The sequence below is a fragment of the Populus trichocarpa genome, chromosome 5 (genome assembly GCF_000002775.5).
Source record: "Populus trichocarpa isolate Nisqually-1 chromosome 5, P.trichocarpa_v4.1, whole genome shotgun sequence".
NCBI lineage: Eukaryota > Viridiplantae > Streptophyta > Magnoliopsida > Malpighiales > Salicaceae > Populus > Populus trichocarpa.
In genome coordinates this window covers 20,836,364-20,862,461 of record NC_037289.2, presented here as the reverse complement: position 1 = coordinate 20,862,461, position 26,098 = coordinate 20,836,364, and the positions used below count along the sequence as shown (strand labels likewise).

Here is a 26,098-nt window from a genome sequence, read left to right as displayed (position 1 = left end):
GTTATAAACTTGGTGAGACCCAAGTTTTTGCTGAAGATCTACACTTTTTCTTTGCTGAAAATCAACGCCCAGTTTTTGCACATTTGGATCTACAATTCTCGTTAAACCTGGTCTCTTCTCTGCTTCAAGATCTTGGCAAGTAAGTTTTCCGTGGATCTATCTTCTTAGCTCTTTTAAATTTTTTTCTTGTTAATTACCGTGTATCATTTCGGTATTGATTGTTTATTAAAGAGTTTACTCTAGGAATTGAATTCTTTGGTTTGCTGTTAAGCCAGCAGTTCAATAAGGCAGTGGTAAGAAGTAATGCTGCAGGACTAGAAAGCTGGGAACTTGTAGATGAAGATCCAATAAGAATACATTAGTCACGTATAAATAAGCAATACAACATGTGATAAATGATTTGTTAGCTGGTGGTTAAAGTTTTTTAGTACTCAGTTAGTTTTGGTAATTGGTTTCATTGTATATAAAGTGTAATTAGGAGACGTCAGAGGCAAGTGATCAATGAATGACATTTTCTGCAACCATTTCTTCTTTCTCCTCTCTTTCAATTCTTCTAGTTCTTTTTTGTTTAGGCTAAGGCCATAAAAAAATTGGTACTAGAGCCGATCCTAGGCCATTCTTGATTATATCATTGTTCTACATTCAAAAGGATGGTGGAAAGCAATAAGATGGAGGTTCTGAAGGAGCATTGCAGGAGACTTTATGAACAAATACAGGAAATTCATCAGGAGCTTCAAGAATTAATAGCAACAAACAAAGCAAGATGGATAGAACAAGATAAGAAGTCTGATCAGATTAGTTCACAGATTGTTCAAATGGTAGAAAAAGAAGTTGGAGTTAATTCCAGAGGAATCCTACTAAATCCATCAACGGGAAGGGATATTGAAACTCTTAGTAGTCAAAAAGGCATACAAGGATTCAGAAGCCATAATCATGGAGATAATGTTACAGGTCAAGAACATTACAAGTCTGGAAATAACTCAACATTGCCAAGAATGAATTTATAAATTTTTTTAGGGTATAATCCTAGAGGGTGTACAAGAAAGTGTAAGAAATACTTCAAACTTAACTCAGTACCCATACACTAGTGAGTTGATGTGACTTCATGGTATTTGGATGATAGAGCAGAGATTTGGTTTGAAGGACTAGTGTGAGGGGGTGAATCTGTGACCAGTTAGGAGAAAATTCTCAAAAGCTATTTGTAAAAGATTTGATAGCAGAGATGATATAGTCGAGGAATTCAACAAGTTAGAACAAGATAACGGTGTGGAAGATTATATTGAGAAGTTTGAAAAGTTGAAGTATTTGATGAGCACACAAAATTCTTCTTTACCATAATCATATTACGTTTCCTTTTTTATTAGTGGATTAAAGGAGGACATCAAACCCATGCTCAAAATTTTAAGGCCTACTTCATTAATGCAATCTTTCAAGTAAGCAAAATGGCAGGAAGAATCTAATAATGCAATGGCTAGAAAAGGCAAGTTTGTTTAGAGATCGAATTCTCCTTTCAGTATGGAAAGAGCAGCAGGTAACATTCCATCTAAACCTTTCAATTAGATTAAGCATGAGGCACCACAGGGTACAAAGCATGTACAAGATACCTTGTATGAACAAAGAAGAAAATTAGGCTTATGTTTTAAATGAGGAGATAAGTACATGCCTGTCATCAATGTAATAATAAAGGATTGCATATGATAAAAGGTATGAAGGATGAAATAGAATAATTTCTCGATGTAGAAAAAAAAATGGAAGTGGTAAAACAATAGGCAATAAGAATATTAATGAATACGGCTTATCACTAAATGTCTTGGCTAATAGCTATGCTCACAATACAATTAGGATTAAAGAAAGTAGTAAAGGTAAAGACTTAATTATCCTAGTTAATAGTGTTAGCACACACAATTTTATAAATGTGTCTGTAATTAAGAGCATTAAAGCTGTAATTGTCAAGAGTACTATATTGGCAATAATAATGGCAAATAAAAATGTGATGTTATATGATGCTCAGAGCCCTAAATTCACATGGTTTATTCAAGATTATGAATCCAAAGCTGATTTGAGAATACTTAAACCGGGAATGTGTGATGTTGTTTTGGGAGTTGATTGCTCGCCTATTCTTTTTTATTTTATTAAAATGAAAATTTCATTTAGAAAAGAAGGTAGAATGATTGAACTAAGAGGAATTATTGAAGAAGCTCGGATATAAATGGTTTCTGTAACCAAGTTATACAAGAGTTTTAAGAAAACAGTCTATGGAGTAGATCAATTTTTTTCCACAAAAGCTATTGATGAATCATCACAAGAGATTCAAAATTTACAAGTGAAATCTTTGCTGGAGGTATTAGGAAGTTTTTTATGAACCAAAATAGCTTCCACCAGAACGAAAGATAGACCATAAGATTCCATTAGTTCTAGGGGCCAAACTAGTAAATATTAGGCCTTCTAGGAAATTCTTTATCCACATGGAAGAAATTGAGAAATTGGCTAAAGAAACGTTACAAAATGGGATAATTTAGCTTAGTTGCAGTTCTTATGCCTCACTTGTATTTCTAGTTAAAAAGAAGGATAATTTATAGAGGTTTTGCATGGATTACAAGAAGCTTAATAACTTGGCTATTAAGAATAGGTTTTTTATTCCACTGATGAAAGAGATGCATGGTTTTCAGTTTTACTCTAATTTAGATTTGAGGTCTGGTTATCACTAGGTTATAATATATCGGAAATATGTGGAAAATGTTGATTCTTATACTCACCGTGGTCATTATAAGTTTAGAGTAATGCCATTTATGCTCACCAATGCACCTACCATTTTCCAGGCTTTAATGAACTAGGTATTAGAATCTTTTTTGAGAAAATTTATGCTTGTGTTTTATGATGATATATTGATATACAACTCTACATTGGACTTGCACATCAATCATCTTAAAGAGGTTTTAGAGGTACTAAAAAGGAACAAGTTGTATGTTAGAAGGTTCAAGTGCTTTTTCTGTAAGAATCAAACAACTTATGGTGTTGCCACAGGCTCTAAAAAAAACTGAAGCAATTAAGGGTTGTCCAACTCCCAAATCAGTCAAGGAATTGAGAGGATTCTTGGGGCTAGCTGGATATTATAGAAAATCTATCAGAGGGTTTGACATTATTAACAAATCTTTAATTGATTTACTAAAGAATATCAGGTTCCAATTGAGTGTATTCGCTGAAGAGGCATTTAATTAGTTGAAAAAAAAACCTTATATGGAGCTCCTATATGCATTACCAGATTTTTATAGTACATTTGTTCTAAAGATCGATGCTTGTTTAACAGGATTGAGAGCAGTTTTAAGTCAAAATAGCAAGACCGTTGGCTTTCTTCAGCAAGGCCACTGATGGATAAAGGGTCAAGAATTGATAATATTACTAATATTGATGAGAGATGAGGTTTAATGGTCATTTATGTGGTCATCCCAGCTGGGTATTAAAAAGTTATGAATACTTATAAAAAAAAATCAACAAATATAGAAAATAACTACTGTCAAGTTAATTGATCTAGCATGAGAACCATATTATTAGTTGGTAGATAAAGTCTTGAAATACAAGGCAAGAATAGTAGTTGGTATAAAAAGCACTTTAAGGAGAAAGTTGGTTAATGCAATGCATGATTTTTATATTGGTGGTCATGATGGAATCCAGAATACATACAAGAGGTTGAAGACTGCATTTTATTGGTCAACTATGAAGTCTACAGTTAAACAAGTTATGGAAAGATATGTAGTTTGTAAACACGCAAAGGTTGAAAGAGTGGCATATCTAGGATTGTTTCAACCTTTACTGGTACCAAAAAGAGCTTAGACAAACATCACAATGGATTTTGTTGAGGGCTTGCTAGTTTTAAAAGGAAAGGATTTTATCATGGTGATAGCGGAAAAGTTCACTAAATATATACATTTTATAGCCCTTTCACTTCCTTTCACTGCATAAGATATAGCACAAGTGTTCATAGAACAATTTTATAAATTTCCTGAGTTGCCAACAACAATTGTCTCTAACAGAGACAAAATCTTTACTAGATTATTCTGGAAATAACTTTTCAAACTGTTAGGGGTGAAATTGCTTATGAGTTCAGTTTATCACCCACAAACAGATAAGCAATTAGAAACCAGTGTCTTGAAACATACTTGAGATGTATGAGTATGTACAAGCCTCATAAATGAGTTTGGTGGCTTCCAATGGCACATTGGTGGTACAATTCAAGTTACCACTCTGCTAATAGGTTTAGAGAAATTTTTAATTTTTGCAACCTCTCTCTTAAATTTTGTGGACCTTTTTAATTACCAACTTAGATTGTTAAGTAGCTTAACTAATGTAGATGTTCATGAAAGATTTTTTATCAAAATAAAAATAAAAAAATGCTTTAGAGGGGTGAGACTCCAAACTTGAAGGGAAATATTATAATTTATCCTGATATAATATTAATCCAGTCTCAACCTAAAGTTTAAAGAACAATCCCTCTAATATGGGCTAGTTAAAAGGCCTGAGATGGACCCATTATCTCCATTTAGGATTGCAACCTAAATAGAGGTGGAGTAAAGTTTTAAAAAAAATTATTTAAAAATTGTCAAAACAATGGATTTAGGACTAAAACAAAAATTGAGATACTTGGTATAAATTAATGAAATGTAAAATTTCATAACTTTAATTAGATGAGGTTGCTTGCCTGATAATGTTATTATAATTTTGAAAATTACCTCAATTGATTTAATAATCTTAACGTTTATATTGCTAGCGTATGATCCTTGCTCTCGCCCTCCATGATATATATCTTTATACAAACCCAAGTGATATTGCTTGATTCCTTCCATTAACAAGTGATAAAAAAAGAAGACAAGGAGTGATTACAAGGTAGATATTCTATTGCTAAACTGTCTTATTAACTATTATACTATCATTTTATTGGAAGTGATTAAAATTAATTTTTTTAAAAAGCTAATACATATTTTATATCATATTAATATCCGCGAACTGAGTTCTTTTTGAAAACTTTGAGAACAAAGAAAGATCTAATAAAGGACTAAACTGAAAAAACAAATATTTGTAAGGACTAAGTGACTTTCATGACAAATACAAGGACTAAGATGAAATGTTTTGACAAAATTTCTTTTAGCAGGTAAAAATGGGTATTAAATGAGCGGGAATGGGCCGGATACGAGTTTAAAGGGTAATTTCTTAATGGGTATAGGCGAGTATTTTTTTTATGGGTAGGGTATGGGATTGAATTAATAGGCGTGGCTCATCGGCTAAATTAATCACCCTTTGGTTACCGCCTTAATTTAGTTTGACTGCAAATTAAAGAAAATTGAAACCACTGATGATTCTAAATAAAGAAACAAAAAAATAACTGTTAAAAATACAAAAAAAAAAAAGATATAGATCTTCTAGACAAAAGCTATGAATGAAGTATTAGAAGGTAAAGAAGATGTGTTGGAAAGTAATTTTAATCTAATTTTATTGAAGTAATTGTTTTCCGTACGATGATATTCTGATTTTAGTTGATATATAAGATGGTTTAAAGATATTTTTACTGTTAAATAAAAAAAATTGTAAAAGAAAAAATACCTTAAGAGTTGGGAGACTTAAAAATCATTCTGAGTAACAAATTATGATCATTTAATGATTAAATGTCTATTTAATCTTGCGGGCCAGTTTTTGAGCTTTTAAATCTATCCACCTAGTTTAGAAACCAACAACTCTGTACAAGCTCGAAGTTATACTAGGCCTGAAGTATTGAACAATATGAACCCGTGCTATACCGTGGGGTTTGTATTTTTTTAAAAAAAATATTTAAATATTTCAAAAATATTTAAAAAAAAAGACTTTATGTCTCGGGTTGTAAACCCGAGCCTAAATAAATTAATTTTATTTTCATGAGATAATAAAAAACAAGAAACAATAAGAAATAAATAATTAAAAAAAAATTATCAATAAACTTTTTCCAAGAAAAATAAATGTAGTTCAATTTTTAAATAATAAAATTAAATAAAAAAAACAAAAAAAAAACTAACCTGGATGAATCCAAATTAGCATGATGAGATTTTTTTAAAATAAATCACATTTGTTTTTTTCTCATGATGCTTTAAAAAAAATTTTGGTTTTCATGGAATTAGATTGGTAAATTAAGGATGTCTTAATGCAATACCATCTGTCCTACCTTTCACATCGTATAGTGAATTGTACCTACCGAGGAAGTTACCATAGAGGTGACTATATTTTTTTAAAATAAAAAATACAAAACAATTATTTTTCTTATTTATTTTTTATCATCTGACCTTAGGAATACATTTTTTTATGTAATGTTAAAATTACTTCTTTGTGATTTTTATTAGAAAATTCTCTTTTATACTACATTATGAGTTGATTTAAGCTGGTCAACATAATTCCAAAAAATCCATTAAGAACGAGTGATGACCAACGGGTTTAATTTGGAACATAATTAGTAAATGAGATTAAAAGCTTAGTTCAACATTTATCATCTTCTTGGGCCTAGCACCCGTGTTTTAGAAGTGAGGAATGAGCTTTAAAACTAGACTTTAATCCCAAATCACTTTTTAAATCTATGTCTAGTTTAGTCAAATAATTAGAAAAATCTCAATATATACATCATCACAAGTTCATAACATAAAAGCAGTTTATATTAGGTAGAATATTTTAGGGTGATGAGTTTTTTTTTTTTAGTATAACCAACTCCTTACCTAAGAATCTATGAAGACAAATTAGAATTCTAGTTATCATAAATTAGATGGTGACTCCTTATCTATTTATCCTTTTTTTTTTCATCGTGATGTCGGGTGCGACACACCACACCAAAAAAGAGAGGACTAGTAAGTAATTCTAATAACATGGTGTAATGCATTTTTGGACGCCAGGAGACGCCACATGCATAATTAGTTTTTCCATTAAAATAATATTTAATTTATGTACTAAGACCAAGTTGCCCTCTATAAAACTAGTAATAACAAAAAAACCCTTAGTGAAAAAGATCAAAAGGCCCCTAGAAGCATGTTTTGTTTTTTTAGTTCAAGGACAAAGTTGTTATTTTACTGTATTTTAAAAATAAAAAACATAAATATCCTTTTAATTTTTTTTGATTTAGAGAGTAATTGAGATACTTCACTGTATATAATTTTTTTAAAAAAGACACGTATATCTGGGGGCAAAGCTGGTAGTGTTTGATAAGAGAGGCCAAAATTAATATAACCAGATATATTATTAAAAAGTCTATTTATTTAAAATAAAAATATTATATTATTCCATATTTAAATACTAAATAATATAAAAAATTAAAATGTTTTGCAGGAGCCGGGCGTTCTTGCCTCCCCTGGTTCCGCCCTTCGTGTTCCTCTATTACTAATATCACAATACTATAAGACCATTAATTTTTTCAAGAAAAAACAAAAATATAATTACATTGTAACGATAAAATGTGTCTACACACAATAAATTTGACTTCCCTTTAGTTTTTTTTCCCCTTTAATCACGGTCTCATATTAGGACCGGGCGTGAAAAAAAAAATGAAGTAATTTCCGTTAAGTATCAGATACACACACTTTTGTTTGGTGTGGTGTGGAGAAGGGAAATTAATGTTCACCTACAAAAAAGAAAAAGAATATTCAAGACAAGAAATTGGTGCAGGCTTTGTCCTTTTTGTTATTTTCTCAGCCTAGTATAGAGGCCAGACCACCAGAGGGGCATGCGAATCATCGATTTTTACAATGCACAAGAATTGTCATTGTTCATCGTTTTTTGCCTGAATACCAATTATAGGATTGCAGTTAACTTTCTTTACATATAAAATTGATTTTTTCCGAAGTTTCTTTCATGTAGTGTTAACCCTTCCAGAAAACCTCCTTTCGTTTTCCTGTTGGCCTGATTATATTGATATCCCAGCCTTTCCGATGTAAAAGTGAGAGAATCTCCAGAATTTCCAAAGAAGAAGAAGCAAGATGATTATGCAACTGGTACTTCTGGCCATTCTGTTGATGTGGTCAATAAAAGCATCGGCACGATCTCTATCTCTAGCCAAGCCAAACTGTCAAGCCTTCTGTGGAGAAATCAGCATTCCATTCCCTTTTTGGAATAGGACCAGTCTGTTATTCCCACGAATGGTTTGAAATAGTTTGCAATGGAACTTTCAGCCCTCCAAAATCTTTTGCAAAAAGCATTAATCTGGAGGTGCTGAACATTTCAATAGAAAACAATGGAATTCATGTCAATCTGCCAATAACTTGTTCTGGTTGTAACGGTGCAACAACGAGCAGTGTACGCATTAACTTGGAATCCAGCCCTTTTGCATTCTCCCAAAGGAATAAATTCACTGCCACTGGGTGTGATAATCTGGCCTTGTTAAGCGAAAAGAGCACAGTAATTGGCGGGTGCATGCCACTTTGTCATGACCAGAACAAGAAATTGAGTGCAGATGGTTACCTCGGCGTCAACCGCTGCCAGGCCACCATCCCTTCAGATCTAAGGGAATACAACGCAAGCATAGGGGGCATGAATAACAACGAAGGCAGTAAGGGATGCAAGTATGCCTTCTTAGTGGACCAACAATGGTTTGCAGCCAATTTTGCACATCTGCAAGTTGTGAATAAAATGGAATCTGTTCCTGTCGTGCTAGAATGGTGGCTAGATAGATGGACATTTGATTTGTCTAAAATCCTTCTAACGAAACCTGGTTACCTTAGTTGTGAAACCTAGTTGTAAGAATGGAACATGAATGAGTCCTGACATAACTCTTTTGGAAAAACTAAAGATTAAAATTGAAAAAAACACCTGAGATATTTGTTTTTTTATGTTAACATAGTAAGTAACTATTCTCTACTCTATGTCGACGTTGCGGGTTGGATTAAAAATCAATTATATATAGTGTAAAAAAAATGCAAGCAACGTTATTTTTTTTTGCAACAAAATTTTTAAACCTTTAATTGATTTAATGAAGAATCACAGGTTTCAATAGAGTGGATTGGCTGAAGTGGCATTTAATCAGTTCAAAATAACCTTATGACAAGTTTCAATGCTAAGCCTTTATAGTGGCTCCGTTGAAAATCTGATCCGGCTCGAAAATGATTTTCAAGCCACCAACATTTTAATTTTTTTAAAAAAAAATTAGATGATTTTGACTTTTTTACTCGTAAATCTAAGCTAACCTACCATATATTATGGGCTTGACTAGTTTAAAAACTTTTTGATAAACTAAGTTTTTTATTTAATTATATAATAAAAAAATAGATATGCAAAAGAAGATGATTGCATCGGGAAAAAATATTATGTAGGAATGCTCAGAAAGAGAACTTGTTAATATGTTTTAATTCTATTAAAAAAAGTAGGAATTGAATTATACCCTATCAAATAATATCCTGATAATATTTTTTAGTTCATCTATTTAAATTAATCTCAATCAAAAAATTCCAATAAAAAGTGATTTTTGAAGACACTTTTATAGACATAAAAAAAAAAAAGAATCTCAAGGTGACATGGCTTAATATTTTAAAAAAATAAAATTAAGATGAAAATATTTTGGATCAAAATAAATTAGTTTAACTAATCTATAAAACCCATAACTCAAATTATAGATTTGCTTATGTTTTTTTTTTAGAACAAACCTCTCATTTAATCCAATCCAATGACACTAAAAATAGATATTTATAAGAAAATGACAAAATAAAATCAAAGATATTTTTTTTTAATAAATTCAAATTAAAATCTAAAAGAAAAAAGTCAAGAGGAAAAAATAAAGCTACCTTTTTGCCCGGCTAAATGGGTGGAGACATGTCAGGTGTTTTATTTGAGCACCTCACAACTCACAACAAGTCAATTGAAATAATTTTTCAAGATATGTTAAAATAAAATATTAAATAATAAAATTAAAAATAAAAATAAATTTAGAAAGTAGAATGAAAAAAAATAATATATTAAATTGACACAATTTAATCCATTAAATTTGAGAGTCGTATAATAAATACAACTACAATGAGCTAACCTTGTGGAGGTGATCTGTCTCTTTCTTTTTTCCTTTCATTTTTTTCTTCCTGATTAGGGCTTTACACAAGCTCAGGTGATGATAACTTTTGAATTAAATTGAACAGCTATCAAAGAATCAAGAAGCAAATTAAAAAAATATATTTATCTGATGCGTCGGATGAAATTTATGGCTAAATTAAAAAGTTCCCGCAGAATTAGAAGTCAAATTAAAAACAATATTTGGCTCGTGCCACGAGCCAGAGTATGAGAGAAAGCTCACCACATTGGGGCGGCGTGAAAATGCCGGCCTGGGATATAGCCACCCCGAGCATCCCGAATTGTAAGCTAATAAAAACATATTTTCATTACAAAATAAAAGAAATATCCAAGGACAAAACTGATAAAAAAGGATAGAAATGAAAAAAGAATTGCAATTGGTGCCGTCCACATTGTGAGTCTGTCCAAGTGTCCAACAATGTATTGCTATAAGTTTTAGTTTTTTGTTAATTAAAATATTCCTCTGAAATCACTGAGGTGTGCAGGTGTTGGCACAAGTTTTGCATTATTGGACTGGGGTGGCTGTACAAAGTAGAAAAGAAGAGAAAAAACTTCAAATTCAAGGAAAAGTTCTTTAAAAGAAATGGTGGTCTTCTGCTACAGCAACAATTATGTTCAGGTGAAGTAAATGTCAACACAACCAAACTGTTTAGGTCAAGCGAACTAGAGAAGGCCACTGACCATTTTAGTGTGCATAGAAAGGTTGGACAGGGAGGCCAAGGGACTGTTTACAAAGGAATGTTGGCAGATGGAAGGATTGTTGCAGTGAAGAAATCGGGATTGGTCAGCGAAGGAAAACTTGAAAAATTCATCAACGAAGTTGTAATTCTTTCACAAATTAATCATAGGAACGTGGTTAGGCTATTAGGTTGTTGCTTGGAGACCGAGGTTCCTTTACTGGTCTATGAGTTCATCCATAATGGAACCCTTTCCCAGTATCTCCACGATCAACTCGAGGAGTTTCCGCTAACGTGGGATATGCGTTTAAGGATTGCCATAGAAGTTGCAGAAGCTCTTTCTTACTTGCATTCGGCAGCTTCTCTGCCTATTTACCATCGTGACATTAAGTCTTCCAACATACTCTTAGATGAAAAGTACCGAGCAAAAGTTGCTGATTTCGGAATCTCTAAATCGGTTGCAATAGACCAAACTCATGTGACCACACAGGTGCAAGGCACATTTGGGTACTTGGACCCGGAATACTTCCAGTCAAGCCAATTTACCGAGAAGAGTGATGTTTATAGCTATGGAGTGGTGCTTGTTGAGCTCTTAACTAGACAAAAACCAAACTCTTCAACGAGGTCGGAAGAAGATGGAAGTTTGATCTTATATTTCATGCTTTGTTTGGAGGAGAATCGGCTTGGAGATATTATTAATGCTGAACTTGTGCTGCAGGCTCAGAAAGAGGTAATCGTGGCAGTTGCTAAGGTTGCTTATAAATGCCTCAACATAAATAGGAAGAAAAGACCGACCATGAAAGAGGTCACGAAGGAGTTGGAGGACATTCAAATATTACAGAATGATTTCAATGCCAATCCACAGAATTATGAAGATGCTGAACACCTTCGGTGTGATTTATCGGAGACAGGCGATGCTCTTTCTCCTTCAAACCAATTACTAGGTAAAATGTTGGTAAAGTTAGATGATTTCTTTCTGTAAAATAGTATGTATGACTGCAGATAACTTTCAAGTTTGATTGATTTCTTATTAGAAATATTGCTTCAATTTGGTAGGGGAAGAGGACAAGCTGGATATAATATAATTCACATTTGTTATGCATAATCTTTATTTTCAACTGAGAACTCTATGTTTCGAACGAGAAGCACCACTCTGCCTTGCTTCTTTTGCTCTTTCCTTTGCTTCATAATCTGGTGCAAGTAAAAATGGCAGATATAATAGTCATGCGAGGTGTACGATGTTCCATGAGAATTTAAAACAAAAAATAATTTAATGTTTTTATATTGTTTTGATTTATTGATGATTAAAATAATTTTATAAAAATAAAAAATTATTATTTTAATATATTTTTAAGTTAAAAAAACTTTAAAAACTAATCAGCTCTCATGTACCTAGTAAATTGTTCCAGCCATAACCATCTCCTCATTATTGCAACTAGTACCTCCCTCCATCATCATCACCATGTCGTCAAACCATGCTTTAATGTAAAATAAGAGGACTGTCTGTCTAGGCAAAATAAACGAGCTCTGGTTTAGGAATGACATGCGATTAAAATATGACCCCATTGAACCTGTTGGCAGGAGGCTAGCTAAAGCTGTGTATAAATTACCTGCCTCCCAATGCCCCGTCATGCTACCAACTCAATTCCACTGTCTCCTTAAGAACATTGTACTTTCCCCCTGATATTCTACTCTTTTCCAGTGCATGTATCTATAGATTTTAAATTGCATAAGATAAAGCTATGGCAGAGCTTGATTATGTCCGTTACGGAAGCAAATAAATAATGGGTGTGAGACTAGAGGTAATGGAATGTCTGTGGATAGAAAAGATAAAGCGACTGACAACATTCTGAACGTGCTCGTGCTGGAGGAATCCAAGAAATTTGTTAACAAAAACCCTAATACCAAACAAAATAAGATCAAGACTCGGCTTATTCAAGTCTTAATTCTTTAATGAGAAGGTTGTGCTGCCGATGATGCATTCTGGAGCCTGGAAAATGCGATTGAATAGAGGGGCCTTGTTCTTGGTGTTCTTAGCCCACTTTTACAACACTTCCCTTTTCGTATATATCAAGAGTTCCTGTAGCCCTTGAATTTTGATGATTTTAAATCCAGAGCTGTTTTCATGCATGAACAGACCCTGAGATGCTTTTCTTTCTAAAGAAACTAAAGATATCTTCCCAGTGTTTTGCACTCGTCAGAGGTTTTTCTTCCACCAAAGTCTATGGTTTTTGTGTGGAATGGGGTTACGTGGCATGGAGTTACTGCTAATATAAGAAGGGGTTTGTTTTTGTATAAGATATTTTATAAAAAAAGATTGTTTTTTCATAAATTATTTTCTATTTATAAAATGTTTTATACAAAACAAATGCCTCCTAAGTTATTTTTTTAAGAGGCAATTATGTTTTTTTTTTTTTGGTAAAGGAGATTAATTAAGAATTAAATATTAAAAGTATGACAAGGGAAAAATTGGGAATATGGAGGATGATTGCTCAAAATATGTCACGTGATGTGTTGGTAAATGGAAAACATTTAGAATTGTTATATGTAGTGTTAGAATTTGTTGATGAAATAAAAATTCTCCAATTTTTTTTTTCTTACTTGAATTAATAAAACTTATATAAAAAATAAAGTGTGGAGATATAAGAGAGTCTAAGAAAGTGTTTTTTTTTTTTAAAAGAGTTTTTTATGGTGAGAACTTCATGATTACTATCCTAAACACGTGTCATAAAAGATTACGAGATGACATGTCTGTGCGCTGCCGCGGATTTATAAAACAAATGTACTTGATAGTGTTATAATTATGAACCAACGCTAGATAAGTAATAGAAATTAAAGGTATGATGGAGCAAATATTTTATGACGGAAAAAAAAATTGTGTTGATGATCAAAAACTTAAGACTGAACAAAATGATTTGTAACAATCTACAGTGTTTTGTGAGGAAAAATACAATGCTTTCACCACATGATTTAGCTTTTCAGTTAATAAAAAGCAAAAAAAATTACAAAGCTAAATTCTCTACCAACTTAATATTAAAAAAAAAACCAACAAAGATAATTTTGGAATGAAAAAAACCCATGAGAAAAAATGTTGTAGCAATTGACAATGTTTTGTGAGGAAAAGTATAGCACTTTTTCCAATAAAATAAAATAAAAAACCATTTAGAGAAATATTGTAGCAATCCACAGTGTTTTGTGAGAAAAACTACAACGTTTTTCTCATATGATTTAGCTTTATTGTAATTATAATTCCTAACCAACTCAATATTCAAAAAAAAATCGACAAAGATAATTTTAGAAAAAATCATAAAAAAATCACATGGGAAAACATTGCAACAATTCACAGTGTTTTAAAGAAAAAAAAATTACAAAGCTAAATTCTTAATCAGCTAAATATTAAAAAAAAAAACAAAAGAGACAATTTCAGAAAAAAAAAAAACACCAAAAAAAAGAAAAAAAATCATGTTGGAAACACTGTAGCAATTCACAGTGTTTTGTGATGAAAGCTACAGTGCTTACACACATGATTTAGCCTTATTTGTAATGACTTGTAATTGTAATTCACAAACAACTCAATATTAAAAAAATAAAATTGAAAAAGATAATTTGAAAAAAATTATAACAAAAAAAACTATGCGGAGAGACACTGTAGCAATTCACAATGTTCTAGGAGCAAAGCTACAATGCTTTCCCCACATGATTAAGCTTTATTACAAAGTTAAATTTTAACCAACTAAATATTAAAAAAAAAATCAAATCGACGAAGATAATTTTGGAAAAAAATATTACAAAAAAAGAAAACACAAAAGAAACTGGAAAAAAACCATGGGATGAAAAACTGTATCAATCCATAGTGTTTTGTGAGGAAAAACTTGTATTTACTTGTAATTGCAATTCTTAACCAGTTTAATATTAAAAAAATAAAATTGACAAAGATAATTTTAGGAAAAAACATAACAAAAACAGAAAAAAACCATGTGGAAAAAAACACTATAGCAATCAACAGTAATTTTCGAGGAAAGTTACAGTGCTTTTCTCACATATTGTAACTGTAATTTTTAACCAGCTCAATATTAAAAAAATAAAATAAAAAAAGATAATTTTGGAGAAAATTATTAAAAAAAACCATGCGGAGAAACACTGTAGCAATCAACGATGTTTAAAATAAAAAAAATAACAAAACTAAATTCTCAATCAGCTCCATATTAAAAACAAATCGACAAATATAATTTTGAAAAATAAAGAAATAAAATAGAAAAATTATGTGGAAAAACATCGCAGCAATCCATAGTATTTTAAAGAAAAAAATTACAAAGCAAAAATTTTAACCAGGTCAATATTTAAAAAATAAAATATAAAAAATAATTTTGGAAAAAGCAAAAGAAAAAATAAATGAAAAAAAATAAAAAATAGGAAAGTTGAAAAAAAAATGTAATTTTGAAAAAACAATTGAAAAAAAAAGGAAAAAAAACAAAAAAAAGAAAGAAAAGTTAGCAAAAAAAGAAAAGAGGAAAGCACTGTGGATTGCTGTTGTAATCCACAGTGTTTTGTGTGTGGGGGAACAGTGATTCCCCCACACCATTTAGAATATGCGAGATGATATGCCCGCGCGTTGCCGCGGGCTTATAAAACAAATGCACTTGATAGTGTTATAATTGTGAACCAGCGCTAAATAAGTAATAGAAATTAAAGGTATGATGAAGCAAATATTTCACGATGAAAAAAAAAATTGTGTTGGTGATCAAAAACTTAGAGACTGAACAAAATGATTTGTAGCAATCTACAGTATTTTGTGAGAAAAGATACAGTGTTTTCGCCACATGATTTAGCTTTTAAGTTAATAAAAAGAAAAAAAATTACAAAGCTAAATTCTCTACCAACTTAATATTTTTTAAAAAAAACCAACAAAGATAATTTTGGAAGGAAAAAAACCCATGAGAAAAAACATTGTAGCAATTGACAATGTTTTGTGAGGAAAACTATAGCGTTTTTTCCAATAAAATAAAATCAAAAACCATTTAGAAAAATATTGTAGCAATCCACAACGTTTTATGAGAAAAACTACAACGCTTTCCTCATATGATTTAGCTTTATTGTAATTATAATTCTTAACCAACTCAATATTCAAAAAAAAAATCGACAAAGATAATTTTAGAAAAAATCATAAAAAAATCACATGGAAAAACACTGCAACAATTCACAGTATTTTAAAGAAAAAAATTACAAAGTTAAATTCTTTATCAGCTTAATATTAAAAAAAAATCGACGGAGACAATTTAAAAAAAAAATAACAAAACAAACACCAAAAAAAGGAAAAAAAATCATGTTGGAAACACTGTAACAATTCACAATGTTTTGTGATGAAAGCTACAGTGCTTCCTCACATGATTTAGCATTGTTTGTAATGACTTGTAATTGTAATTCACAAACAACTCAATATTAAAAAAGATAATTTGAAAAAAATTATAACAAAAAAAACCATGTGGAGAGACACTGTAGCAATCCACAATGTTTTATGAGCAAAGCTACAATGTTTTCCCCACATTATTAAGCTTTATTACAAAGTTAAATTCTAACCAACTCAATATTTAAAAAAATAAAATCGACGAAGATAATTTTGGAAAAAAATATCACAAAAAAAGAAAACACAAAAGAAACTGGAAAAAAAACCATGTGAGGAAAAACTTGTATTTACTTGAAATTGCAATTCTTAACCAGCTTAATATTTAAAAAATAAAATTGACAAAGATAATTTTAGGAAAAAACATAATAAAAACAGAAAAAAAACCGTGTGGGAAAAAGCACTGTAGCAATCAACAGTAATTTTCGAGGAAAGTTACAGTGCTTTTCTCACATATAGTAACTGTAATTTTTAACCAGCTCAATATTAAAAAATAAAATAAAATAAGATAATTTCGGAGAAAATTATAAAAAAAAAACCGTGCGGAGAAACACTGTAGCAATCAACAATGTTTTAAAGAAAACAAAATTACAAAACTAACTTCTCAATCAGCTCAATATTAAAAAAAATTGACATATAATTTTAAAAAATAAAGAAATAAAATAGAAAAATTATGTGGAAAAACATCGCAGCAATCCACAGTATTTTAAAGAAAAAAATTACAAAGCAAAAATTTTAACCAGGTCAATATTTAAAAAGTAAAATCAACAAAAATAATTTTTTTTAAAAAAGAAAAAATAGGAAAGTTAAAAAAAAAAGTAATTTTGAAAAAAAAACAGAAAAAAAAGAAAAAAAAAGAAAAAAGAGAAAAGTTAGCAAAAAAAAAAGAGAAAGAATCACCGTGAATTACTGTTGTAATCCACAGTGATTTAGGTGTGGGGAAACAATATTCCCCCACACCATTTAGAGTATTGTATAATAGCACACAACAGTCCCTATATAGAAGGACAATTTAAATATATTACACTTCTCTCCTAAAATATAAAGATTTGTTAGAGTTTTTTTTTAATGCAGTAAAAATTTCTCAAACCTTTTAATCATATTTTTTTTTCACTTGTGTTAATTAATAAAGTATAAAAAAATATAGTGAAACTTGAAAGAAATATATAAGAAAGAATTTATAGAAATATGCAATAGAGACTAAGTGATTGTTTGGAAGTGTGGTTGCAGTTATTTTTTAAAGTGTTTTTCATGCTAAAATGTATCAAAATGATATTTTTTATATTTTTTTAAAATTATTTTTGAGATAAGTACATCAAAACCATCTAAAACATATAAAAAATTTAATTTTTAATAAAAAAATTAAATTTTTATGGAACGTAATTTGCACGGTGTTTTAAATAAAATGATAAAATGTTATGATTCATGGCATGGTAGGCTTACCCATGTTGACTTTAGTGCTATTGAAATAAAAAAAAACTCATTTAAATCTAACTTGCGAGGAGCGTGAGTTAGATTACTAGTTACATATATATTTTACGAGATGATCTTGGATTTTATTTTTGTATTAATATGCTCTTTATTGTGATGATTATAAAGAGTTAGTCTCTAAAATAAATAAATAAAATTTACTGGATGAATTCTATTTCTATATTAGTTACAAAGTTGTCATTGGAAGAGTTTAGATTACTATTTAAAGATACTCATAATATAAGAAAGATGTATGCAAAATTAATATATAGTTATTTTAGTGGGCTAATGTCAATGATTAAATTAATTTATTATATGTAATTGTTTTAAATATATTTGGTAACTAATAACTTTGTTGAGTGTGTGTGTGTGTGTGTGACACGTGTTTAGGATGGTAAGAACTTGATTCTATCCAAAAATTCTATGAATTTTTGTATGTTAGAGTGTTTTCTATCTAAAGAATAGCACTACTGCTAAGGGTAGAGAGACATGGAGCAAATGGGGGCCCACCCTGTAAAATAAAAGGAACCATTAATCATATGCACCTAGAAAAAGAACAAGCTCAGATCTTAGCTCCGCCCCTAATTACTGCATGCTATAATCTTATACTTCTTCTAAAATCTTATTTTTTTATTATATTAATTTTTAGTTCTAATTAGTTTTATTATTGTTTTTAGTTGATGAATTAATAAATAAATAAATAAAAACTTGTTTGCATTTGTTTTATTTATTTATGAGATAAGCATGCACAGGCGGAATCAGGGGAGGCAAGCAGGAGCCCACACCCTACAAAACATTTTATTTATTTATATTTAGTATTTAAATATAAAATAGTATGATATTTTTATTTTAAATAATTTTTTTTTAATACTATATCTTATTATATTAATTTTGGCATTCCCTGTCAAATGTTACCTCCTGAGGATTGGATATAATATATGGGTTTATACTTTAGTGTTTTATGATAAAAAAAAATAGATAAAAAAATAAATAATTAAAAAAATAAATAATTTTGAAAGGAATTTACATATTTTCAAAATAAAAAATATAGGAGACACATGGTTTTTGTATTCGCTGTCTTTATATTTTTGTCCAAGATAGTAATTAATCGTTATAGGGAGGAAAAAAAAAAAAAAACTCCCTCTCCATTAATTATTCATACAACATGTTGATTGTGGACAAAGTAGAAATTCAAGACATGTCGATGTGTGTAGCTGTCCCGTTCATGACTTCGAGTTCGTATTATCGTATACCATCACTTCTCATTCTTTTATATATATATATATATATATATATATATATTTCCTCGCACTCTCATTGGTAGCGTATTATTAACATTCGGTGTAATTGTATTTTTAAACTTTTTTTATTTTAAATTAATATTTTTTATTTTTTTATTGATTTAATATGTTAGTATTGAAAATAATTTTTTTAAAAATAATTTTTTAATATATTTTTAAAATAAAAATATTTTAAAAAATAATTTTTATCTCAGCTTTAAACATCACTGTGTGTTGTTTCTTAGCAGTAATTTATCAATTACTTTTATTTTGTTCTATTTTTGGAGAAGACAGATTAATGTACTTGAAAATTATGGATTCCAGATCATGACTCGATACCTTTTTAATAAAAAAAAAATTATACTGATACAATTTAACTACAATTTATCGTCAGTATATTTTTATTAAATATATTTATACAAAAACAATAATCATTACTTCACATTGTTATCTGGTAAAGGAGTTTTTTCCACGTGCCATTCACGTAATGCATGTGCAAGGCTTTTAGCAAGGCAAGTGGCAAATGGAAGAGAGGGATCTAACTCGAGCTGCCCTTTACCATGAGGAGTCATGCTTCTTCACATGATTTATAGTGATCAGACGGTTACAATTGGTCATGTTAATTAAGTCAAAGTTGTGGAATTTGTGGGAGACATCCATGATGCTTCGAGCCAAAGCCTCATTGACTCTCCCCACTTTGGGGTGGCCTTTTCTACTTCCGAGCTATAATTAATTTAATATTTATTAATATCAAAAGCAATATATTAGGTTAGTCGTATGCATATTGTCATAATTGCCCTTGATAACCGTTGCAACATTATTTAAATAGATACAGTAAAACCCAAAACGACCTTCCTAAAAAAAGCTGAGCATCGACACCAAACATTAATTAAGATGCAGATAACACCTATGTTTTTTTTTATTATTAATTTTTAGCATATTTAATACCAATTTAAATTAGATTTTAAAAGAAACCCCACTATAATCTATCACTGAATTAAAATTAAAATAGTAAAATATAATAAATACCAAACATAGTATGTAGCCCAGAGAGTATATTTTAGACATCTAGTTACGATGGAAGAGTTTTTTTTAGGACATATTTTCTTGGTTATAATGGATTAGGTTTTTCTGCTCAAATATTAAGAAAAATTAGAATATCAGCAAATAATAATATATATGCACACATATATATAAAAGAATAAGGACAATTTGGTAAAAGAAACTCATGGACAGGCTAAGATTTGGAGCTCCCTCCTGTTGAGTTGACCCTTGACCCCCTTTTTTTTTCTTTTTTTTTTCCTCCGTCTCCTTCCCTTCATGTTTTTTTTTCTCCTTAGCTTTTGTTGGGCTCTCATCAGTGATCTTGTTTTTTTCTTTCTTTACCTAGTTATAAATGCCACCTCTGTTCACTTCATTTCTGCTTTTCCTTCACTGTTTCTCTCTCTCTCTCTCTCTCTCTCTCTCTCTCTGGTTTCCTCCATTGCAAACCAAGTTTCCTTTCCAGCTTTCTGAAAGGTCCCTCTGTCTTCTCTCCACATGCACACAAAGACCCACCAACCATTTTTTACCCATTTTATCTTTTTTAAGACCCTATAATCACCCTCGTTTATGTTTCTACCCCCTCTCTCTACACATTTTGCCTTGAAAGATTAGATTTTTGTCTGTCTTTCTTTGCCATTTCTTTTTTTATCATTCACAAAATTCTTCTTCTTCTTCTTCTTCTGTTTTGGCCCACTGGAGGCCACAACTTGTGCTTCTAAACTACTACTGCCTTTTCTTGGTTACTGGGTTTTGGGTGATTTGTGTTATTTCAGGTCTACATTGGCCTATCTATGCTTATTGAGTCTCACTTGCCTAAAAAAAGAGAAGCCCTTTCTTTGCTTTTGTGGGTGCTCAAGGAAGAAGATCAAGGGGGTTAGCTTTCACACTCAGATCACTGCAAAGGTAAATGCTTCCCCTTTTTTTTTTTTTATGTTTCTTGAAGGTTTCGCATTTCTCTTTATCTGTCTCTTACTTGGATCGTAAGTGATGCCTTTTGAGAACTTATTCCTTTTCTCGTAGTTTTGAGATTTGTGATTAAACTGTTTGTGACTTATGGGTCTGGGATTGCTTTTTCAGTGAACTTTGAATTTGCTTTCTTTCTTTCTTAGACTTTTTTGGAACTGGGTTTTAGTTGATTTGTCAAATGCCTTTGGTGTTTGGATGCACTGCATAAGCTTAAGAAACTGCCAATTGTTATGCAAATGAAATTCTTTAAATGTCCTGTGGATTCTTTCTTATCCCTTCTTTTGTTTACTTTCTTTCTTTTCCGGTGGATTAATTTTCCTTACCTTTTATTTCCCTTGAGGTTTTAGTGTTGAATCAGGAAAATAAAGCCTTCTTTTATCAATAGGTTGCTTCAGTAGTTAAATTTAGAAAGTGTTGTTTAACATTTTGCTCATCAATGAAGTTCAAAATTTGATATCGGTTGGTCATCTTAAAGTGCAGGTAGATATCTTTTAATCTCTTGGTATAAAGTAAGATCGGCAATACAGACTGTTGTGTTTTCTGGAGAACCAGGGATGTCATCTGAGAGTTTAAATGCTGAATTATCAAAGAAGACATCAGTTTTGGGTTTGAAACTATGGGTTTTAATAGGAATATCTGTAGGAGTGTTTATAATTTCGATTCTTTGTGTCTTATCTGTATGGATTACATTTCAGAGGAAATCTAGGAGATCAGTGGACAAATACTGCCATTCCAAAATACCAAATGTATCGAAAGATATTAAGATTGACAAGGTTGGGGTTCAAAATCCCATTCATCACCATGAAAGTGCATTTCTCACGATCAATGATAAATCGAGTGACAAGAATTCAGATAAAATGCTAGCTCATTTGGGAATGAGCAAATCTAGTGATCCTGACATTGCCAGCCAAAGCAGCTCGATTTATCACAACGAGAGGGCCTGTAGTTCACATTCTGGGGAAGAAGGAAGCTCTGGGACTGTTCGGAAGCAATCTTCATTATCATATGCAGGACTTGTCACGGCCTCTCCCTTAATTGGCTTGCCAGAAATTTCACACCTTGGATGGGGCCACTGGTTTACACTTAGGGATCTTGAGTTTGCTACAAATCGTTTTGCAGCAGAGAATGTGCTTGGTGAGGGTGGATATGGGGTTGTTTACAAGGGTAGACTAATAAATGGAACTGAGGTAGCGGTAAAGAAGCTTCTTAACAACCTGTAAGGACGCTTTGAAGATGCTATCTCTTATTTTTGTGATGCTATGATCTGTTTTATTAGTTATTTAACAATTTATTTTGGAATGGAGGTTTTAGGGGACAGGCAGAGAAGGAATTTAGGGTTGAAGTGGAGGCTATTGGTCATGTTCGACATAAGAATCTTGTACGGCTTCTTGGCTACTGCATCGAAGGAGTTCACAGGTATGAGGCATTTACTCCTGTTAATTTAATTATTCTGTCTTCCACTCACATTAGTCATGTCACTGTTACTGGGTGCATGAAGCTATATCTGTGGTGTGTGCTTCACAATTCTTCCCCAATATTGCTTTGTTGATCCTTGAGCTTTGAGTGATTTTTTTTCATACAAATTTTATCTGCTCAGGATGCTGGTGTATGAATATGTGAATAATGGGAACTTAGAACAATGGCTGCATGGGGCAATGCAACATCATGGTATGCTTACTTGGGAGGCACGCATGAAGGTCCTTCTGGGTACTGCTAAGGCGTAAGTTCTTAGCTCTATTCAAACCACATTTGTCCACTATATCAAAACTAGCTCTCTTAAATGGCTTAGTTTGGACAGTTTTTTTATTCATTTCATCTAAAGTGATTATCTAGTTGTGGTAAAATAAACTTCTTTAAACGATGATGCAGAAATAGAATTTGAATTTTTTTTCACTGGATGTCTATACAAAGATGATGAAATTGTTTTGTAAACCTGATGCAGGCTTGCTTATTTGCATGAAGCAATAGAACCAAAGGTTGTTCACCGAGACATAAAATCCAGCAATATTTTGATTGACAATGAGTTTAATGCCAAGGTCTCTGATTTTGGATTGGCCAAGCTCCTTGATTCTGGAGAGAGTCATATCACTACAAGAGTTATGGGTACATTTGGGTATGTGTTTAATTTTTACTTCCCTTTGCAATAGCCTATGTTTCTCTCAGCGAGGATCTTTTGATAGGAGTCTCTTTTTTGGAATTCAGTTATGTTGCACCAGAATATGCTAATACGGGCATGTTAAATGAGAAGAGTGACATTTATAGCTTTGGAGTCCTGCTACTAGAATCAGTTACTGGAAGGGACCCTGTGGACCATGGCAGACCTGCTAACGAGGTACCATATTCTTTGATCTACATTGAGTTTACAATTCCTTGAAACTGTCTTTGTATGTGTGCGCCTCCTTTTGAAAAGTACTTCAAATCTTTTTTGTGCAAGAGTTTTTGCTTAGCTCCCATCACTTGCTTATGCCAGGTTAATCTTGTTGAGTGGTTAAAAATGATGGTTGGGACAAGAAGATCTGAGGAAGTTGTGGATCCAAATCTTGAAGTTAAACCAACAACGCGTGCTTTAAAACGTGCTCTTTTGGTTGCACTTAGGTGTGTCGATCCTGATGCAGAAAAGAGACCTAGAATGACTCAAGTTGCAAGAATGCTTGAAGCTGATGAGTACCCTTCTCGTGAGGTATGAGTTTTTTTTTTCCCGAGCAATCTCTATAAAGTGCTTTGTCTAGAAGGATAGGTCTCCTGGGAAACTGTTTACCTTGAGCTCCTTCCCTTTTTGCTAATTCTGCAAATTACCTGACCTTATGGTTGCAAGTTTGGACGCTTGTGTTGGACACCATTATGAATCTGTCTATGAAAGTCTTGTTATTCCTCTCACACAAAGTTATAAAATCATTTATTGATTATGATAACGTAGACCCTTAAGCAAGCATAATGAGTAGGGTAACTTTTACATAATGGATAAGACCATTTGGTTTTACATTTGAAGACAACTCTTCCATGTTTCCAGACATACAATTTTCCAAATGCTAGTATTTTATTGTCTACTGTTTGGAATTTCAATTAACAAAACAAACGCAAGCAAGTGCAATGGCTATTTTCTGTGTAAGCAATTGTTTTATATGAAACCCAAAAATACCATAAACTTCAGAGAGAAATTCACCATAACTGCATGTGCTTTTTTCCCTAGTCTGTTGCCGAAACTTCTCTCAAATTAATCAGATGTTTTCCTGTCATTTATGGACTATTATATCAATCTAGGGGTGAAGAATTCAAAAACTCCATTATTTTACCATGTTCATGATATCACAGTATCACAAAGGTCATGAATTTATGACTCGTACAATCCTATGCAGGATCGGAGGAACAGAAAGAGTCGTACAACTAGCATGGAAATCGAATCCATGAAGGACTCAACAGAAACTGAAAACAAGGTAGTGGATCCAGAGAGCTGTTTATCTGAGACAACTAACGGATAGGATTGACGAACATGACCAGGGAGAAGGATTGCCTTCTCATGCATTAAATTAAAAGATTTCAATAACTCATCGATAATTTACAACCTAGATGTTTGTTTTCTTCCTGCATGGAAGAGGTGGAGTGGATCCAGTTTAGGTTATCTTGATAGGTTATCTAGATGTTTGGCTTCGTTCCACACTGCCTTCTTTGACACGCCATTGGGGAGAGTGCTTTCAATCCCGCAACAGTAGGTAACTTAGGAGAGAGAGATGTACAGATGTTTGCTGATCCATGGGCTTTCTTTTTTCATTATAATGATTATAATTATTTATGGTTCTTTTAATTTGTTGTTCACTTGGTTATTGTTCTTGGGATGGTGAATGATTATTTCTTGATCACTTTTCCTTTTATTTTTTTAATGATTTCATTGATCAAAACGAACCGTAAATAGCCAAGTTGGAGCAGGCAACGCTGCTTCTTTTGCTCTTGTTCTCAATTAAGGCTTTGCCAGTAGCTGCGTTACAATGATGCATGCTCCACTGCCTGATCCCTTCTGATCACCACACTTGATCATCTGAATCCCTGATTCTTTCTCGGTGCCTTTTAACATGCTATGATGACTCGTCCCTCGAGCGTGGAGCACAAAGTTGAGTTTTCCTAGCCTGGTAATATACAAGTTAACCACAAAAGCTGGGATATCTGCTTTCATGTTTACGCTCAAGATATCGATCAAGAACAACTTTTCACTTCTTTCCGACTCATACAGCATGATAGCTAAAGAATGAACGTGCAATTGGATTCTTCCAATGTTCTGGTTATCGAGATTCCTTCGGCTCTTCGCGTAAGTTTCGTATTCTTTTCCGTTAGTATCAGAGGAATGATCGTGCAAAGGCTAGCTGGCCACTAAATTTGAATTCAGAGGAACCCAGCTTTTGACTTTTTTGTCCAGGATTGAACATGCAACGGTCTGATTATGGACATTATTCTTGGGCATCATTTTGTGACAGGCTCTCACGCAGTTCCAATCGCTTAGGTCATCTTTATGTTTTTTTGTGGTAAGAGTAGGTCACCTGTATGCTGTACTATGCCAGGCCTGCAGGAATAGATGCATGTTTTTTCAGGCTGCTTTTTTACGTTGTGTTTGACTGGGTGCTAGGAAACCATTCACACCTATATACATTTGTAAAGACTTCTCTTTCTCTCTCTCTTTTGTTCTTTTCTTATTACAGGAGTATTTATTTATACAGCTAGAAGTATATCAATGCGTATATTTAGATGCAACTAGTATTCTACAGATTGAATAAGATTTCAAATTAATTTTTAACACAATAGAAATAAAATAAGGTGTCGGTATTATTCATACATTTTCGAGTATCATGAATCATTTTTATTGAGAAACGATAAGATAATGTTTATGTTTAATAAAATAAATTAAAAATTATATTGAAAAAAAGTTATTAATACTAATTAAATACTAAAACGAGAAGCTGATCTTTCTAGTATAGATGTCTACTTTCCAATATATATGGAATCACAATAAAATTTATTTTGTAGATCCAATTATGACCAAAACTGATGTGGATCAATGTCAGATTTGAGGGGTCCATTAGAGTATCAAGAAGAGGCCTTAATACATTTAATCTATGTGCAAAAGTGATCAAATCCAACCTTATTTGAGCCATGAGATGAGAAGAAAACACAATAAAAAAATAAAAAAAATCCAAGCTGACTTAGAAAACAAAATGGCG

General features: G+C 31.7%; 1 protein-coding gene and 1 pseudogene across 2 annotated transcripts; both read left to right on the top strand.

Moving 5' to 3' along the window:
* The first annotated feature begins 7,641 nt into the window (after positions 1 to 7,641).
* On the top strand, positions 7,642 to 11,794 carry LOC18099638 (wall-associated receptor kinase-like 8; annotated as a pseudogene).
* Positions 11,795 to 20,231: 8,437 nt separating this feature from the next.
* On the top strand, positions 20,232 to 24,693 carry LOC7464803 (probable receptor-like protein kinase At2g42960). 2 transcript variants are annotated; one of them, XM_024602364.2, is made up of 8 exons: positions 20,232 to 20,828; positions 21,367 to 22,107; positions 22,203 to 22,307; positions 22,489 to 22,611; positions 22,834 to 23,004; positions 23,094 to 23,223; positions 23,362 to 23,571; positions 24,248 to 24,693. In XM_024602364.2, exons 2-8 carry the CDS (start codon positions 21,446 to 21,448, stop codon positions 24,368 to 24,370), a joined length of 1,524 nt encoding a protein of 507 aa, XP_024458132.1. In that variant the 5' UTR covers positions 20,232 to 20,828; positions 21,367 to 21,445; the 3' UTR covers positions 24,371 to 24,693. The 2 variants fall into 2 exon arrangements, with proteins under 2 accessions (XP_024458132.1, XP_002307552.2); XM_002307516.4 differs by having other exon boundaries at positions 20,233 to 20,828; positions 21,372 to 22,107.
* The last annotated feature ends 1,405 nt before the right edge of the window (positions 24,694 to 26,098 follow it).

Coding starts and splice junctions, on each gene's coding strand:
- LOC7464803 (XM_024602364.2), top strand. CDS start 21,446: ATGTCATCTGAGAGTTTAAATGCTGAATTATCAAAGAAGACATCAGTT. Junction 23,224..23,361: donor ATGGCAGACCTGCTAACGAG/GTACCATATTCT, acceptor TGCTTATGCCAG/GTTAATCTTGTTGAGTGGTT. Junction 23,572..24,247: donor ATGAGTACCCTTCTCGTGAG/GTATGAGTTTTT, acceptor AATCCTATGCAG/GATCGGAGGAACAGAAAGAG.